General features: G+C 35.1%; 3 protein-coding genes across 4 annotated transcripts; 1 reads left to right on the top strand and 2 right to left on the bottom strand.

Annotated features, from left to right (window-relative positions):
• The first annotated feature begins 174 nt into the window (after nucleotides 1–174).
• On the top strand, nucleotides 175–4610 carry LOC136824002 (follistatin-related protein 1-like). Its single transcript, XM_067080161.1, has 5 exons — nucleotides 175–499; nucleotides 1283–1411; nucleotides 1824–1925; nucleotides 3472–3576; nucleotides 4254–4610. Exons 1-5 carry the CDS (start codon nucleotides 199–201, stop codon nucleotides 4301–4303), a joined length of 687 nt encoding a protein of 228 aa, XP_066936262.1. The 5' UTR covers nucleotides 175–198; the 3' UTR covers nucleotides 4304–4610.
• A 1429-nt stretch (nucleotides 4611–6039) lies between these two features.
• LOC136823888 (TNF receptor-associated factor 3-like) lies at nucleotides 6040–11222 on the bottom strand. Its single transcript, XM_067080045.1, has 4 exons — nucleotides 11178–11222; nucleotides 8122–8196; nucleotides 7574–7648; nucleotides 6040–7319 (listed from the first exon to the last, which is right to left on the bottom strand). Exons 1-4 carry the CDS (start codon nucleotides 11220–11222, stop codon nucleotides 6354–6356), a joined length of 1161 nt encoding a protein of 386 aa, XP_066936146.1. The 3' UTR covers nucleotides 6040–6353.
• A 721-nt stretch (nucleotides 11223–11943) lies between these two features.
• On the bottom strand, nucleotides 11944–16491 carry LOC136824000 (TNF receptor-associated factor 3-like). Of its 2 annotated transcripts, XM_067080158.1 has the most exons (5): nucleotides 16104–16491; nucleotides 15806–15947; nucleotides 15336–15410; nucleotides 13720–13794; nucleotides 11944–13397 (listed from the first exon to the last, which is right to left on the bottom strand). In XM_067080158.1, the coding sequence occupies exons 1-5, from the start codon at nucleotides 16334–16336 to the stop codon at nucleotides 12432–12434; spliced, it is 1491 nt and encodes a 496-aa protein (XP_066936259.1). In that variant the 5' UTR covers nucleotides 16337–16491; the 3' UTR covers nucleotides 11944–12431. The 2 variants fall into 2 exon arrangements, with proteins under 2 accessions (XP_066936259.1, XP_066936260.1); XM_067080159.1 differs by lacking the exon at nucleotides 13720–13794.
• Between the last annotated feature and the right edge of the window lie 1195 nt (nucleotides 16492–17686).

Raw genomic sequence — 17686 nt, forward strand, 5'->3', positions numbered from 1 at the left:
AAGTGATAGAGATGATGCGTTCTTTAGAAAAAGTAATAAGATTCTTTTATTACATCTTAACGACCAACCAAATCAAATAAGAGCTTGTAAAAACTCCAGCTTGTCCCAGAGAAACCTGGTATATAGGAGTACTGAGTCCGAGTGTTATTATCATAAAAATTTCTTCTCAGCATTTCAGATATAAAAGAATCAAAAAATATGTATAAGATATTGACATTTATATTACTGGCTTTGGAAATTAGTTGTCAATGGATACCAGTGGAGAAAAACGAAGATTCGCCTTGCTACAACTATAAATGTCCTTTCGGTCAACGTTGCGTCATTATTAATAATCAACCTATTTGCAAGTGCAACCACAACTGTGATAAATCAGAGAAAACTGGACCAGTTTGTACGAAGAGTGGTCGCACTTACCCTAATTTGTGTAAATTAAAACAAGATGAATGCAAGAGAGGCGATTACATAATGGTAGACCATTTCGGTGCTTGCAAAACCGGAGGTTAGAAATTAAATTAAATTGTCACGCTTTAGCCTTTGACGCGCCCTAGCCTGCCCTTTGTGTGAGAAAAATTGATTAAATCTTTATCAGTTGAGCCAAGCCAAACAACTTTAAGTTAGAATTTGCCTCATATTATTCATCGTTAGTTAGTTTGGGTAGTCACTATCTTCTTTTTTCTTTCGGGTTAGAATTCCTCGTTTAACTTTACAAATGATATATTGGTTTTAACTTCGAAAGAAAGAATGGAATTTGATGTTTCTTGATGCTTTTTCTATGATGTGAAATTTCATCAAAAGGATTACAAAAGTGTAAGCCAAATAAGTATTTAAAACGCATTTAAAGCACTGTTTACATTGAACATAGATAATAATCAAGGGATGATCTCCTGAAAGTATAGTCAAAACATCGGTTGCAAAGAGAGGTATCACTAAATCACTAAGCAACGAGTTACGAAGCGAGTTTAAGATTATAATCAACAAAAGAAGAAAGTCTTTACACCATTTTTGGTCCAGTGATTCGAAATAGAAGGCCAAAAAAAAGCGGAATGAGGTCACAAAGAGACTTATAGTTATAATAACCAATAAGTTACAAGCTAAAAGATGTAGAATTTACGATTAGAATTAACGAAAGAAGAAAGCTTTTTTTACGCCTTTTGTGTTCCACAATTTGAAATGAAAGCCAACATAGTGGTATGAGTTCGAAATGAGAGCTACTGCTAAGCGTAAAAATAATTGAAAATAATGAAATAATTGGTGAAAGCACTTTTCATTCTGTTTATTTCAGCCGTCCGTTGTTATGACAACAAGAAAGAGAGTGAGTTGGGATTGTGTAAACAATGGAAAGAACACGGGGCATGTACCAAACACACCAATTTAATGAAACGGTTCTGTAGAGCAACGTGCGACATGTGTGGTAAGCCTTACTATTTGCTTTATTCGGGAAATAGTCCGTACCCCTATGTTGAGGAGGTGTGACGTACAGGGTAGTATGGAAAGTAAAAATTCTAGGGGCTCAGGTTTTTCACTTTTTCGTGTAAAAATTTACGATGGTCAATAAAATGAGATTTTAAATCCAGGCTAGTCAACAAAACGAGGTAGAAAATCAATGGTGGTCCAAAAATGAGAAAAGAATCATGGGGCTGCTAAAAAATTGAAAAATAAGTCCATGGGGTTCTCCTCAACAGGAGTACAAATATTTTCTGGAATAGCCCAATTTTTCTGATATCGTCCAAACAAAAACGAGATTTCAAGCATAAAAAATTTGCCGAATCATCAAATTTTTGAAACTTACTATATATGTCTTTTGTCTTTTTTCTATTCATTAGACGTGAAAGCATTGCCAGCTGCTTGCATGGAATCCAAGTTCGGATGTTGTCCTGGTAATAAAATACAAGCTTTAGGTCCTCGAAATAAAGGCTGTTTTAATGGTAAGTCAGCAAAATCCGTTTCGATCCCATTAATTTCCCATAATGCTTCTTGTTCTTTTTGTGAAAGCATCATTGGCACAAAAATAAAAACTTTTTAGAAAAGCAAATTATACCAAACTCTTGCGTTATCTGATATTCAGATGGCGGATTGGCGGCCGCCCTAGGCTAAAGCCGTAAAGGAGCGGGGCAATTTCCCATCAGAGAGGAATGATTGTCAACCTTTGATTTGCCGCATCCCCAGTCGGGTTCAACTACCCTTGCGCATAAAAATAAAAATCTTTCGGTTGGACCCGCCAATCCCCGAAAACGAGGGCTGGGTTGTCAGGCCTCCCACACAGATTTATAAAGCCCGAATGGCTAGATGTCGTGCTTTAAGCTATCGCAGGCAAAAAAAGTTAATATCGCAAGAAATATTGTTTCTATTGTTTCTGGAAATCCTCTAAGCTTCTGATTGGTCAAGCACTGAAATTCTATTATAATGTCACGTTACCTAGGTAGAATTTCCTACCTAACCACGGCACACTTTTCATCCAAAGCACAAAATCTAGCCCTTCGGGCTTTCTAATCTGTGCCTCCCTCTGCAAAATCATTGACGCGGTCTTTAAAAATTCCGTAAAGTAAACCTTCCAGATGTTGTAAATTTTCCCGACCTTCAGAGCTTTAGCGTGTCGGAATGAAAATTTCTGCATCTAAGTGCCACATAAACTCTTGCGTCAAGCCTGATGAGTTGCAAGAATACTCGGGTGAAACAAGGCATGTCCCAAATATATTTTGCGTGACGCACACCGCTTCCCATTATTCATTAACTTTCATATATAGCTCAAAAGAATCGTATCAACGAGAGGATTTCGAAAAGTGCTGGGTCAAAAATTTACATCAAGCCAATCTCAAGATATCGGCCAAAAACTGATTTTGACGTTATAAAATACATCGAAAAAACACGTCAAAAAGACAATTTAAATGACGTCATTATTGAAAAAAGGCGATAATTCCGATTTGCTTACTACAATCAAATCAAAATTTTGACTGCAGATGTAAATTAACGATTCTAAAATATTTCATGAAAAAAAAAATTGAAAATTCATGATGACGTCAGCATTTTTTGACGTATTTTAATTTTTCCCAACAACAAATGACGACATTCAAATTTTCTGAAAATTTTTGAACAAATATTTCAGAATCATTATTTTACAACTCCAGTCAAAATTTGGTGTTGATTGCATTAATAAAATTGAAGTTATCACTGTTTTTCAATAATGACGTCATTTGAATCTTACTTATGACGTGTTTTTTCGATGTATTTTATAACGTCAAAATTAATTTTTGACCGATATCTTGAGATTGGCTTAATGTAAATTTTTGACCCAGCACTTTTCGAAATTCGCTCGTTGATATGATTCTTTTGAGCTATATATGAACGTTAAGGAATAATTGGAAGCGGTGCGCGTCACGCAAAATATATTTGGGACATGCCTTGTTTCACCCGAGTATATGTATGCAAAGAAAAATGTTTTCATTCACCTTCTTGTTTGTTTGCATACGACAGGTTGCCGAGATGGTCGCTTGTGCCCATTCTTCCCAAACTTCTGTGGTGATGAAGCCAATAAAGAAACAATGAAGAAATTTTGTCCATACACATGTCGATATTGCGGTGAGTATGATAGTTCCCAACCACTCTGGAAAGAAAAAGGAAACTTACAATTAATAGATGATCTATAGAGAGCCAAGATGTTACTGAATACCTGAATAACCTTGCAATGTTTCATGAATGTTCTTAAATATTGAAGGCTTCGAAACCTCGTGTTGTTCTTGTAGAGCTAAAACATGCATTTGATGTCACATCCATATCAATAGCAATACCTGCCATAACGATTTATCCCCCGGGGAGGGGGGGGGTACTTAGGCAAATTGAGGGTACCGTATGTGTCATCCTTAAGGGTACCTTTTGTGGATTTCCAAAGTCCCGCTAAGGGTCGGAAGAATCAGAAAATCAAATTTTAGTCCTACTAAGGGTCGGTAAATTGGAAAACTTCAACTTTTTACCCCCCGGAAAAATAGAAATTTGGTTAAAATTGGTCAAATTTGTCCCAATAATTCACAAAATTTTCCTTTGTTTTCTCTTTTTTAGTCCCGGCAAGGGTCCAAGGGTCGAAAGTCGTGCGGCACCCCCCCACCCCCGTCAGCTCGCAGCCCTAGTACCCCCTCGTCTGGGGATTTATCTAAACTGAGCCCGACCCTGATTTGAACCCAAACAAATTAATTTCTAATTCCGTAGTACACTTCCTTTCCGGTCATAATTTATATTGGAAATGTCTTCCTCTGTTATAGTACCTGAAGGTAACGAGCGTGTGGAGATTCTAACTGAAGACAACTTGTAAACAAGCGATTATAAAAAAAGCACACAAAGAGACACGTTGGTTTGCTGGCTTAACCAACAATGATTACCTGTCTACCATCTTTAAAGGGAGATGGTTCTTCCTAAAGCAATACTTCGAAACAACCAAAACTAAATAAAGCTTTTTATTTCAAGTGAGGGGATATAGTGTTAATTATAAAAACTTTCTGAAACAGGAAAAGACTTTTTAAGATTCTAATTGAGGTATGTCATTAGAAATCCTTTCATATCTCAATCATCACATTGAAATACCGGGTGCACCAAAAAAAAGTATACAACTTTGTCGAGATATTGTAAGCTTCAAGATTTAAATTTTTTTTTGTTCATTCTTTTTTTATTGTATAGAGAATGCTCTAACTTGAATTTTGAGCTATCATACATTAAGTTTGAAAAAGTAGTTATTTCCAAAAAGCTGACTTTTGTCGAAATTTCAAAAAAGTACAACTTGAAATTTTGCACAAAGACAGTCTGTTAGTTTATGTTTCCCTAGTATAAAAATTTTAATAATTCAATGTCAATCATTTTTGGAAATTTGTATTAAAAATTTCCATTTTAGCGAGATTGTATACATACGTATGTTGTGTCAAAGTATAGCTTTAAGGAGAACATTCTCCCTTTAAAGAAAAGCAGCTAAGAAAATAATTGACAGCTCATGTTATGTTACAGCTAGCTTGCTTACACGTTTTTTTTTTTAAGAAACACACTTTTAAGAAACATGAGGCTCAGAATGCCTAAAAACTAAGAAACATCTAAGAAACATGCTGAGGCTGAGAATGAGAAAATAACATTTTTAACTCCGTTTTTTAGAACCTTCCAATCTTTGCATGAAAAATAGGCTGATTATTTCAAAAAGTTTAGAAACATCTAAGAAACATTTAAGGCTCAAAAGGCCAATCTTTTAAGAAACATTGAGGCTGCTTGGTAAAACTAGTTTCTTAAAAAAAAAAAACGTGTATTCGACTTTCCAATTGAGAACACATCTTTCCCACAGAATTTTTAGAAGTCGAAACAATTTGCTTTGGAGAACTTTGATCTGGTGTAGAAAATGCTGTAGTCGTGAAAATTCATGACTGTGTATGTTATACGGAGCGAAGATTTGGATGAAAAATAGAAGAACTACAATTTAATACAAAACAAATCGATATCAAGTAAAATAGGTAGCTTTGATATATTTTGTAAAATAATGATTTTATATAATTTTACCAAAAAAAAGTTGTTACAAAGTCAGTACAATAGTGAGAAAATCCGATTTTTACGGACAAAAATTTTTTTTCCGGGCATTGCAATTTTGTATCATTGTGCAAAAACTTAGATAAAACTGATGAGCAAATCCCAAGAGAAAAGCTGGTAACAGCAGACGAACGGACAAACATCGGTTAATTCATAGGACCTCCGGGGAAGGTCTTTCAAGGTGGGTGATATTCTTTGCTTCACAGATGTAAAAGGTGTACTCTTAGACCATGTTCAGACGTTACAGTTCCGTTTCGCTCCGATGTGATTTTCGTTACGGATCGAGAGTATTCATATTAGTTTCGGAACGTTTCGGAGAGAGAAAACAGAGCAGTTCCGTTCCGATGAAAAATAGTGGAGCGAAACCGTTTCGATCTGTTTTGCTTTGTAACGTCTTCTTTTTTGACGTTTCGAATTTTTACGTTCACACTTGTTTCGGAACCGTTTCGTTTCTGAACATGGTCTTAGGTTCCAAATAACCACCCCTGATTGTTAATTTTCGAAAATTTTTTGGAACCAAAGAGTATTTGTAATCTTTATAAACTCTTCACTTACTCTAAAAAGACGACGAAAACGCGATGCGTCCAAAATATCCAAAGGCGAAGTCAATCTAAGAGTAAGGTCAAGTAATTACTGTAATTACCATCGATCATTTAGGTTTAAATGGAGGTCTTAAATTGAAAAGTTGATTAAAGACGATAAATAATTCGATCGACTAATGCAAGGCTCCACCCATAAATACCATTTCTTCGAAATGGATAGTCTGTTTCAAATGTAGTTTACACTATTTACCGAGTATAAGATCAATTCATTACAAATCTTATTGCAACACTATCATTCGTAGTTATGTTCAATAAGACATGTTCAAATGCTGACTGATTGCCCACACTTGAAGATATATCCCTAAGTGGTCTTTTAAATGAATCTTTCCATCTACCTCCTTCATCTGTACTTCTTATCACAGTTTGAGCAATTTCAACTCCATTAAATATTAAAGTGAAAGTCAACGATTTCCAAGGCATTGGCCATTCTAGAGTTTCGTCATGAGGACTCACCTCATTCCTAAAGAAAACTGACACATAAGTGTTTTTGTTGTCTTGAATGGTCAGGGGAAACCTGGAGGAAATACATCCTTTATAACCATGCTTAGTAAAAAACATTGGCGAATTATAAAAAGACCATTTAGGAGCGTCAAAATTCTCTTTGAATTTTTCGATGGTCCATGTATAGTTACAAAGTGATGGTGGGCAGATAGTCGAATTTAATTCCTCTTTTACAGCGAAACCTCTAGCTGGTGCTTTAAAAAGGTCGTCTTTTTGATGCCGTTCTTTGACTTTTTCAACTTCCTGCTTAGTCAGCATAAATTCTTCTTTCAAATCAAAAAGAGATTCATCGGTTGTTTTCAACTTCGTCAACAATTTTTTCTCCAAGGACTTGATGGCGGTTTGGTTCATCTGAACTTTAATTTCCATTTCGTCGACCCCTTTCAATTTCTCTTCTGCAATTTTTAATCTCTCCGCTAATGCTTGAATCATTTTGTCTTTTACTTTCAAGTCTCCATCAAGTTTTACCCGGACTTTTCCGATTTCGTTATCCCTCATTTTCAACTGTTCAGTGAATTCATTTTCCATTTGTTGAGCTTCAAAATCTTTCGCTGTTAACTTTTGATCGAATTCTTTTTTCATTTTGAAAATCCCACTTTTCATTTCAAAAGACAAATGCATGTTGGCCGATTGCGCCATATGATTGTCCAGTTGTAATTTGGTGCCCTGAAACCCAACAATTTAGAAACTGTGTTAGCTTTTCAAACAATGTATCTGGCTTATTACCTATATACTTTACTGTACTTACTTAGATGACAAAAAACTGGATAGTGCTGCCGTACAGCTACTTTGAAAAATAAGACAAAATAAAGATACTGTAGCACATTATTCACGAAAGACTCAGTTAGCCAGCTTAGAAATTTTCATTTCATATTCCTTTGCAAATTGAAAAAAGCAGCTTCAACATAAGAAAAATTTACCTTAAAGTAGCATCCTGAGTCTTTGTATTCACAAGAGGAGACCATTGGACATACGGTATCCACGTGATTTGTTATCTAAAGAAGAATCCATAAGCTAAAATAATATGTCTACAATTGTAGAAGGAGAGTGCGTTGTGCACGTTCGACTGTTTTCAAAAACATACACCAAAAAGACTGGGTTAAAAGATTCCAGAAAACAAATTTTCATAACTCATATTTTCATAACAACCGAGTTAACTAACTCGAACGATCAAGGTAACCACAAACAAATCGAGTTATTATCATAAATCAAGTTATCTTCTAAAATGACGTCATTTCTCTCAAGTTATGACGTCACAAATAGGTAACTAGGGTTTGCCGAACTCCGGTTTTCAGGGCCTCACAAAAAGTTATCCCGAGTGTTTTCATGGTTTGTATTCACATATCGAGGTCTGAAACACCCGAGTTAAGAAAACCCGGGTTATGACGTCATAGCCTTTTTGAGGTCTTTTAACTCGTGTTTTCCAGGCCTCTCTGATATCTTACAAATGATAACAAATCGTTCTTACGTTTTTACGGAGGACGAATTCTCCACAATCTAATTCACAAGAAACGGTCACAAAACCGCAAGTTTTCAAGTGAACCTAAAACAATGATAAAGGATTGTTATTATTCATTGCAAAATGAAATTGACTCCCTAAATAAGAAAATTGGCCTAAAGCTTAGGTACGGAAGGGGGTTGCTCTTCCCCTTTTTAAAATTTTATTATAAATCAAAACCATTATAAATATCATCATGAACATATAAAAAACTGGACGTCTATCTTTTATTGTCTCTTTGAAGCGAGCCTCGTTGCCGTCTGTATTTCAAAATTGGTATGAAAAATCCGACAATATTCCGTCATAATTTTATTTCCTTGAATTATTTAGGTAAAAGGATTGATAGAGCTTGAACGTTACTCCTAATGTACAAAAAAATTATTTTCGAATTTTTTCACAAGTTTGCAATATATTTTATTAACATTTTCAACTCTAAAATGCAGAATTTCAACTGCGTGTATACTTTTGTATCCCTTTTGTCACTCAAATAATTTATTTTATGACTTGAAAAAAATAGCTTGCCAAAGTTGAGAGCCTGTTTCATAAGAAAATAGAAATTAGAATGTGACACTCTCTGAAATTATTAGACACTTTTAAGTCAAAATTTAGAAATATTAGTCGGAGTTTTGACAAGCTGACGATGATTTTGCCTCTGTTATCTTCGTTATGATATAGATAAACGACTTGAGAAGAGTAGAACAACAGAGACTTTTGTCGAAGTTTTGACGTTGTTAGCAAGGTATTCCCAAGCGGTATATCATCAAAATCTATTGTTTCATTTTATGCTTTTAACGAGGCGGCAACGAAGCTAACGGCCTTTTCTACAAAAAGACAAAAGAGATGGATGTCCAGTCGTTTACAGGGTGTCCCTAATTAAAGTATCGAGTTTGAACATGCGATTGAGTAGAAAGTTTTATGTGCGTGTTCACAAAATTGTATTTTAAGCTCTCCCTCTTTTTTCTTTGTCATTACGATTAATTTATATGTTGTAACCATTGAGTTTCAAGCCCGAAGGGCTAGAGGTCAATCTCCTTGGTAGGATTTGAAGCCAACAAATCCTACCAAAGTTGCGCGGCCTTGAGCGACCCGCCTGGTTTTTACACAAATGACAGATTGAAACCAAAATTTACCGCTTCATTTTGAAAAATATATCACTCGAAAACAAAGGAAGTGCTAGATTCAATCCGTCATCAAAAATACGGCGCATATTTTAAAGCTTCAATTTTTCTTGCCTGAGAAAGGTTAGAGATTGACCTCTAGCCCTTCGGGCTTGAAACTCAATGGTTGTAACTACCTTTTGTAATAAGCCTGTGTGATGGAGAACGTTCTTATATTTTAGCGATAACACACACAAACTTTTCTACTCAATCGCATGTTCAAACTCGATACTTTAATTAGGGACACCCTGTATATGTTGGTTTAACTACATAAATTGGCCCTAATGAGAGCCTGACTTAAAGTATCCAATTTAGTAAAATTTTGCGTAAAGTGGAGGGTCTTTAGGATTTTAACACAGCGCCAGATCACAAAATTGGAATTTGGAAAGAAAGATTAAATTACTACAGTGGAACCTCTAATTAGCGGACACCATCGGGGAAAGGGGATAGTGTCCGCTAATTAGAAGTGTCCGCCTTTTAGAAACTTTTGATCTCGGAGCTCCAAGTTTGAAATTAGGCCATCCCAGGGTGTCGAAAATACAAAATTGGGGTCTAAAGTACTTATCTGCAGACACTAGGCCATAGAAGAACAAGAGAAAGGTTATTAAAACGCAACAATTTAGTTTTTAACAAATAAAAGAAAATCTAGAAATATAACACCAAAATTGAAAATACAATTCGTTGAATGGGTCAAGGGAAAACTGGAAATTTGTAGAAATAATTTGAATAATAAGACTAATAAGTACTTGAAATAAAAATATCTAAAAAATCTTTTTTTGATTTTGGACGTCTGTGACCCGTTTGATATTCAATGTCCGCTAATTGGAGAGCTAAAATAGGGGTTTTGGCCATTTCATGCGAAAAAATTTGTCCGCTAATCAGAGGGTCCGCTAATTGAGTGTCCGCCTTTTAGAAACTTTTTTATGAGGAATTGACTAGGAAACGGCCGGGGAAAATGAAATTGTCCGCTAATCAGAGGTGTCCGCCTTTTAGAGTGTCCGTTAATTAGAGGTTTTACTGTATCCCCACCTTTGAAAACTTCTTCTTTCTGCGTACAGATGATCAAATGAAATAACGCCTACAAACCTCTTTCTCTCTGAGCTCATTTTGCCACGTACATCCATCAACAAAATTCAATTCCCTAAACAGGTTTAACAAGATCGAACGAACGAAACATTCGAAAATTCAGAGATTTGTAAACAAATATTAGAAAGTTTGAATGACTGTGTGTGGTCGGTGGTGTGTTGTGTCGTTTGTAAAATGTAAATTGATAATATTTTTGATAAAGATCTTGTGTATTTGAACATGTTTTTTAAAAGAATGTATTTGCAATATGATCGCGTATTGCACCACGATTTTGATCGTCTCCATCATAAGGTTCTGCCTCAAAGTCGTCTGGGTCTTCTTCATCGTCAAATGGGTCTTCATTTAACATAATAGCAATGTTATGAAGGATAAAGCATGTACCAATTATTTGACATGCTTTTATAGGGTCGACTCTCAAACCAAATCGTAACGCAGGAAATCGTGTTTTTAACAAACCAAAGCTTCTTTCGACTGAACTTCTAGCTCTCTTTTGGCATCGGTTGAATCGTCTTTCTCGTGGTGTTACAGGGTTATCATAGGGGGTCAAAAGGTAGCGTGATAAAGCATATCCAGAGTCTCCAATAACCAAGCCATCGTCTATCGAGTTGTTGTTATTATCCAAGTGATTTTTGACTGCAGAAACACGAAAAATAAAACTATCATGTGTGGACCCCGGCCATCTTACATCAACATCGAGGAAACGATAACTTGAACATTTATAGAATGATAATTTTTTCTGTTTACAAAGTCTTTTTCATCTTCATGGGGGCAAGAAATTCTTACATGTGTGCAATCGATACAAGCAATTGTGCTTGGAAAGCCAGCCATTCTATAAAAACCTTGCTTGATCTCTGTCTTTTGTTGGGCAGTGGTAGGGAATACAATGAATTGGTTTTTCTTGCGATTGAGAGCTTGACAAAATTGGGGAACAATCCTTGAAACAGTTGATTTATCCACAAAGAAGCATCTATCTCGTAAATTTTACTGGAAATTACTTTTAGAAGATCTTGTCTGAGAAGATTGGTTAAAAACACAATGCCTTGTCGTGAAAAGCGAAAGCGCATCCGAATGTCCTCATCTGAAAAAGTGTTGTTATGCATAAAATCTTTCAGTCTGTATGTTCTTGGACGTCTTCTTTGCAAATTTCCATATAAAATCATGTTCATCGCGGCCATTTCTCACTTTGTTTTAAGCTTAATCTTTCCTTAATCCACCTCCCGAGCAGGATTAAGTTTTGGGGTGTTTAAGTCTAAGTTAATCTCTTTTTTAATCGTGATATTATTTGAACAACAGACAAATTTTCGTTAATCGGCGCTAATCGCTATTTAATCCGGACTTAAGCTAATCGGCCGCTAATCCACTTTTGAACAACCGGGCCCTGATTAATTCATTGATGGAGGGTTTCTTCTCTATCGAAACCATACTGTACATCATCTGCATTTTGAATTATCAATCTAGAAACTTTCAAATACATCTCTAAAAAATCTGCAACTCTTCAAAACAAAACTTCTGGATCGAAAATGATCGAAAAATGTTTCTCTATTTGTTTTGTGTGAATATTTTTAGCGGGAAGTTATCGAATGTTATTTTGTTCGAATCTAACGTTCGAATTAGATTTTCGAATAAAAACATTCGAAAGTACACAGAAGCAGAAGAAGGCGGAAGTAAGTTTAAAAACAAAAAGAGGACAATTTTTTTGAGTCGACAATAAATTAGTTATCACATGACTTCTCGTGCAATACTCGATATTTTACTCGTTCCGAGATTTTACCGATATTTTTCCTCGCCTAAAGGCTCGGAAAAATATTACGGAAAAATCTCGGAACTCGTAAAATATTTCTCGTATTGCACTCGAAGTCATGCGATAACTAGTACAAAGTCAAGTAATTACCATCGATCATTCTGGTCTAAATTGAAAAGTTGATTAAATACGATAAAAATTCGATCGACTAATCCAAGGCTCCACCCATAAATACAATTTCTTCGAAATGGATAGTCCTTTTCAAATGTAGTTTACACCATTTACTGAGTATAAGATCAATTCATTACAAATCTTATTGCAACACTATCATTCATAGTTATGTCCTTGAATAATCCATGTTCAAATGCTGACGGGTTTCCCACATAGAAAGATGTATACGCAAGTGGTCTTTTAAATGAATCTTTCCATCTACCTCCTTCATCTGTACTTCTTCTCACAGTTTGAGCAATTTCAACTCCATTTAAGATTAGAGTGAAAGTCAACGATTTCCAAGGCATTGGCCATTCTAAAGTATCGTCATGAGGTCCCTCCTCATTCTTAAAGAAAACTGACACATAAGTGTTTTTGTTGTCTCGATTGGTCTCGCGAAAGCTGGAGAAAATAAATCCTTTATAACCATGCTTAGTAAAAAACATTGGTGAATCATAGCGTGTCAATTTCCAAGCAGTGTCAAATTTCCCTTTGAAATTTTCGATGGTCCATGTATAGTTACATAGTGATGGTGCGCAGATAGCCAAATTTAATTCCTCTTTTACAGCTCTACCCGATGCTTTAATAAGATCGTCTTTTTGATTCCGTTCTTTGACTTTTTCAACTTCCTGCTTAGTCAGCATAAATTCTTCTTTCAAATCAAAAAGAGATTTATCGGTTGTCTTCAACTTTGTCAGCAATTTTTTCTCCAACGACTTGATGGCGGTTTGGTTCATCTGAACTTTGATTTCCATTTCTTCGACCCCTTTCAATTTCTCTTCTGCAATTTTTAACCGCTCCGCTAATGCTTGATTCATTTTGTCTTTTGCTTTCAAGTCTCGATCAAGATCCAACCGGACTTTTCCGATTTCGTTATCCCTCATTTTCAACTGTTCAGCAAATTCATTTTTCATTTGTTGAGCTTCAAGACCTTTCGCTGTTAACCTTTGATCGAATTCTTTTTTCATTTTGAAAATCTCACTTTTCATTTCAAGAGACAAATGCATGTTGGCCGATTGTGCCATATGATTGTCCAGTTGTAATTTGGTGCCCTGAAACCAAACAGTTTAGAGACTCTTAGCTTTTTAAATAATATAACAGTTTTTTTACCTCCATACTTTACCGTACTTACTTAAAACAATCCAAATGTTCCCTGAACACTCAAACGCGCCAAAATGACAAAAATCCGGATAGTGCTGCGATACAGCTACTTTGAAAAATAAGACAAAATAAAGCTAGCACTTTATCCACGAAAGACTCCTTGCAGAGTCCTTTTTAGCCGTCCAGCTTAGTTCGTCTCTCGAATTATTCGGAAATTTTCATTTCATTCCTTTGGAAATTTAAAAAAGCAGCTTCAACATAAGAAAAATGTACCTTAAAGTAACATCCTGAGTCTTTGTATTCACAAGAGGAGATCATTGGACATACGGTATCCACGTGATTTGTTATCTAAAGAAGAATCCATAAACTAAAATATTAGTACTAGTAATAACATGGTTTAGAGGGTGATTTGGGATTAATAACCCCGAGGTTCATTGAAAACATTTCAAAATAGCCCAAACGTAGTGAGGGCTATTTTGAAGTGTTTTCAATGAAACGAGGGTTATTAATCCAAAGTCACCCGAGAATACCATGTTATTCCGCGTTAATTATATGGTCAAAAATAGAATTGAAGAACACTCAATCGCTATTCTTTTCGAAACTTATAAAAATATTCGAAACTATAAAAAAACATTCGACTGACACTCTTATTTTGATTGGCTTAAAAATTTCGTACAATATTTTGTTAACCAATCAAAATATCGTACGATACTTTTCTTTCAACCAATAGAAATTTTTGTTTACATCAGGGCGATTACAATCGTCCTTTACAAATCTAAGCTAAATGTAATCAACCATATAATTATGTCTGCAATTGTAGAATTATAAGATGTTATAAGATGGGATTTAATCCAAAAAATCCCTTGAAATACTAATCTTGTATCACGAATAGACGTCTCCCCCCCCCCGCTAATTGTTAAAAGAAAAAAAATCCATCCCCACGCTCTTATTGAGACCCCCCCCCCCCCCGCTAATTTAAATTCGAATAATTCAATATTTTATTACAGTGTAGATAGACCTTAAACTTAATAAAATTTTCCTTTTTGTTAGTAAGTTGGTTCTTATTTACGTGTTCATTTGTTAAAGTTTCTTTTTTGTTTTTGAAATTGATATCAGTTAAACAAAATTCAAATTAACCCCCTCTTATTCTCTTATTAGAATTTAGAAAATTTTCCTACCCCCTGCTTATTCGGACCCCTCCTCTGTCTATTCGGGAGACAAGAGTAAGTTATTTCCACTGTTGTCGTTATTGAAGCAAATGTTCGATTTGCGTAAGGGGTCACCTTTACAGATTTGTACTAAAATTCCCTCTTAGTAAGATATTTCGAGTTTTTCAACCTCGGGTCTTTCGGGCATCTTAAAAATCGGAGTCAATAACTCGAAGAAAAAAAATCATACACCAAAAAAACCAAGTTAAAAGATTCCAAAAAATAAATTTCATAACTAAAATTTTTTTTAGTTTCATAAATTTAATAAAACTTTCATAAACAAAAATACGAAAAATTAAGGGGCGCCTTAAAAATAAGAGTTTGCTAATTAGAAAAATTAAGCTTCATCATAATCAAACGAATTAATTAACTCGAACGATTAAGGTAACCACAAAAAAATCGAATTTTTATAAATCTTCTAAAATGACGTCATACCTCTCAAGTTAAGACGTCACAAATAGGTAACTAGGGTTTGCCGAACTCGGGTTTTTCTAACTCTAGTTTTCAGGGCCTCACAAAAAGTTATCCCGAAAGTTTTAATGGTTTGTATTCAAGGCCTAAAAATCCCGAGTTAAGAAAACCCGAGTTACGACGTCATAACTTTAAGGTTTTTTAAGGTCTTTTAACTCGTGTTTTCCAGGCCTCTCTGATATCTTACAAATGATAACAAATCGTTCTTACGTTTTTACGGAGCACGAATTCTCCACAATCTAATTCACAAGGAACGGTCACAAAACCGCAAGTTTTCAGGTGAACCTAAAACGATGATAAAGGATTGTTATTAAATCTATTGCAAAATGAAATTGAAAGGGGTTTACTACCTCAATTATAGATCAACCTCCTCTACCTCTAGGCTCTTCCCCTTTTTAAAATTTATTATAAATCAAAATTATTATGAATATCATCAAGTAGATTCTTCCCCCCTCCAAGGCGATATGGTTTCACTACATAAATTGGCCCTAATGAGAGCCTGACTTAAAGTATCCAATTTAGTAAAAGTTTGCGTAAAGTGGAGGGTCTTATGATTTTAACACAGTGCCAGATCCCAAAATTAGAATTTGGAAAGAAAGATTCAAAGTACTATCCCCCCACTTTTGAAAACTTCTTTATTCTGCGTACAGATGATATCAAATGAAAAAATGCCTACAAACCTCTTTCTCTCTGAGCTCATTTTGCCACGTACATCCATCAACAAAATTCGGACATCGAATTTTCAAACTGAGTATTTCTCTTTTTTTTCCCACATCTGGAAAAACTTGAATCTCTTGCCAATCTTTGGGGCATTTCCCCGGACTAGAATAAAATGATTAACATAAAAGATTCTCCAATGCAATTAATTTGAGTGCAGTAGATTCTTTGCTTAACGAAAAAATTCATAGAACACAAGAAAATGACGACTAACAAAAATATAGAAAATTTCGACGTGAACTGGCTACTGTTCACACTTACTTCTGAAGATGAAATTCCCCAATACATTTTTCACAAAATCGATGCCCGCATTTCACGGCTTGCACTGGTTCTCGCAAAACCAAAAGACATATTGCACAAGTGATATCGTCTCTGTTGATTTCTTTGGCGTTCTGTACAGAATTTTCTTCTGTTGTTTGAGATATTTCAGATTTTTCGTCTTCCCAAATGAACGTCACATCAAAACCATAGTCTTCTGGTTTACAAGCTGCCATATTTTTTAAAAATCTAACTTTAAGCGACCAAGATCGAGCTTTTCACAAATTATTACAGGATCAGATTAAAAAGAAATTTCCGTTTCTCTTCCCTCTCCAAAACTATAGCTTGCTACAGTAAGCTCATATCTCGATACTATCACTTTCAAAATACCTCTTGAACAAAAAATCTATCAAAAACAGATATAGACAAATCAATGGCCTTGACATTTAATGACACAGCATTCCTTAGAAAAATGAAACTACTTTGGTAAGATAGTTCTTTTTTTGGTTAGCATAATAACACTGTAGAACCTTTCGCCCTAAAAACACACGTTCTCTTCTCAAGAATTATCCTATAATACGGTATCATTTAGATCAGCAATTTGAGCATAAAATCGAAAAATCAGGAAACCATCATGTTTATTCCCTTAAGTTCTTTTTTGCGAATTGTTGATTCATTGTTCTTATGTACAGTTTCAAGAAGTTATTGTAATAAAATAGTGTAATTCAATCTTTTCATGTAACACAAGTGTTTGCATTCTATGTTGCCATGAAATGTTGCATGTTTGGTAAGTAAACAAGCAAGAACAAGCCTGTACAATGTTAACCTTTAGCAGCCGAGAGACGTACCACGTACGTCATATATACAGGCCGAGAGACGTACCACGTACGTTTTGATACTGGGGTCCTTTCAAAGTTTAATAAAATAAAGACCAGTTTGAATTTTTCTATTCTGTAAAATTTAGCAGACAGGATAGGGGTGAAGGTTCATTCATTCAAAATTTTACGGGTCCTGCTTTTATACATCTCGAGATATCGGAACTCAATGTCGGTGTATTTTTCAAATGTCAACAAAACATCGTTTTAGTGGTGGACAGAGGGTGTTTGATGGATTTTTGGACTGAAAAGTCATGTTTATGTCTGGTTTTTTCTTGGTTTCAGCATATGAATATCATTATATGAGATAGAGAACCTTTATTGGCAGTTTCTATGTGGTTTGAAGGGGTTTTAGGGGGTATTCCTGACATAACATGCCTATCTTATTTCCACATATACATATGCTTTTTTTTGATGTTTGGTTTTTTTCCCTTTTTTTTTTTTTTTTTTTTTTTTTTTTTTTTTTAAACTGCAGGGCTGTTTTGCCTCAGTTTTTCCACTATTCTGGTGTTTTATTGCTTGAATTTACATGATAGAGAGTCTGTTATGATTATTGTAGTAATTTTACAGGCTTAGGGTAAGTGCAGGGCCAATTTTAGAGCAACGGGACCACTTAATTTACCTGTTGTGGCCAGAGTGTCGATTTTGGTTGAAAAGTGTGCTTCACCGAAACTTAGATTCTGAGATGAAATGAGCTTCTTCAGCCCTGAA

Source organism: Clytia hemisphaerica, unplaced genomic scaffold (assembly GCF_902728285.1).
Source record: "Clytia hemisphaerica strain Z4C2 unplaced genomic scaffold, Clytia hemisphaerica genome assembly, whole genome shotgun sequence".
Lineage (NCBI taxonomy): Eukaryota > Metazoa > Cnidaria > Hydrozoa > Leptothecata > Clytiidae > Clytia > Clytia hemisphaerica.

Bases quoted from the DNA above. Each gene is read 5' to 3' on its own strand.
- LOC136824002 (XM_067080161.1), top strand. From the start codon at position 199: ATGTATAAGATATTGACATTTATATTACTGGCTTTGGAAATTAGTTGT. The intron at 1,412-1,823 runs GTAAGCCTTACT...TCTATTCATTAG, and splicing joins AGCAACGTGCGACATGTGTG to ACGTGAAAGCATTGCCAGCT. The intron at 1,926-3,471 runs GTAAGTCAGCAA...TGCATACGACAG, and splicing joins AAATAAAGGCTGTTTTAATG to GTTGCCGAGATGGTCGCTTG.
- LOC136824000 (XM_067080158.1), bottom strand. From the start codon at position 16,336: ATGGCAGCTTGTAAACCAGAAGACTATGGTTTTGATGTGACGTTCATT. The intron at 15,948-16,103 runs GTAAGTGTGAAC...ATTTTATTCTAG, and splicing joins GGGGAATTTCATCTTCAGAA to TCCGGGGAAATGCCCCAAAG. The intron at 15,411-15,805 runs GTTTGTAGGCAT...TCATCGTTTTAG, and splicing joins ATGAGCTCAGAGAGAAAGAG to GTTCACCTGAAAACTTGCGG.
- LOC136823888 (XM_067080045.1), bottom strand. From the start codon at position 11,222: ATGGCTGGCTTTCCAAGCACAATTGCTTGTATCGATTGCACACAT. The intron at 8,197-11,177 runs GTAAGAATTTCT...TCATTGTTTTAG, and splicing joins CTTGTATCGATTGCACACAT to GTTCACTTGAAAACTTGCGG. The intron at 7,649-8,121 runs GTAAGAACGATT...ATTCTTCTTTAG, and splicing joins AATTCGTCCTCCGTAAAAAC to ATAACAAATCACGTGGATAC.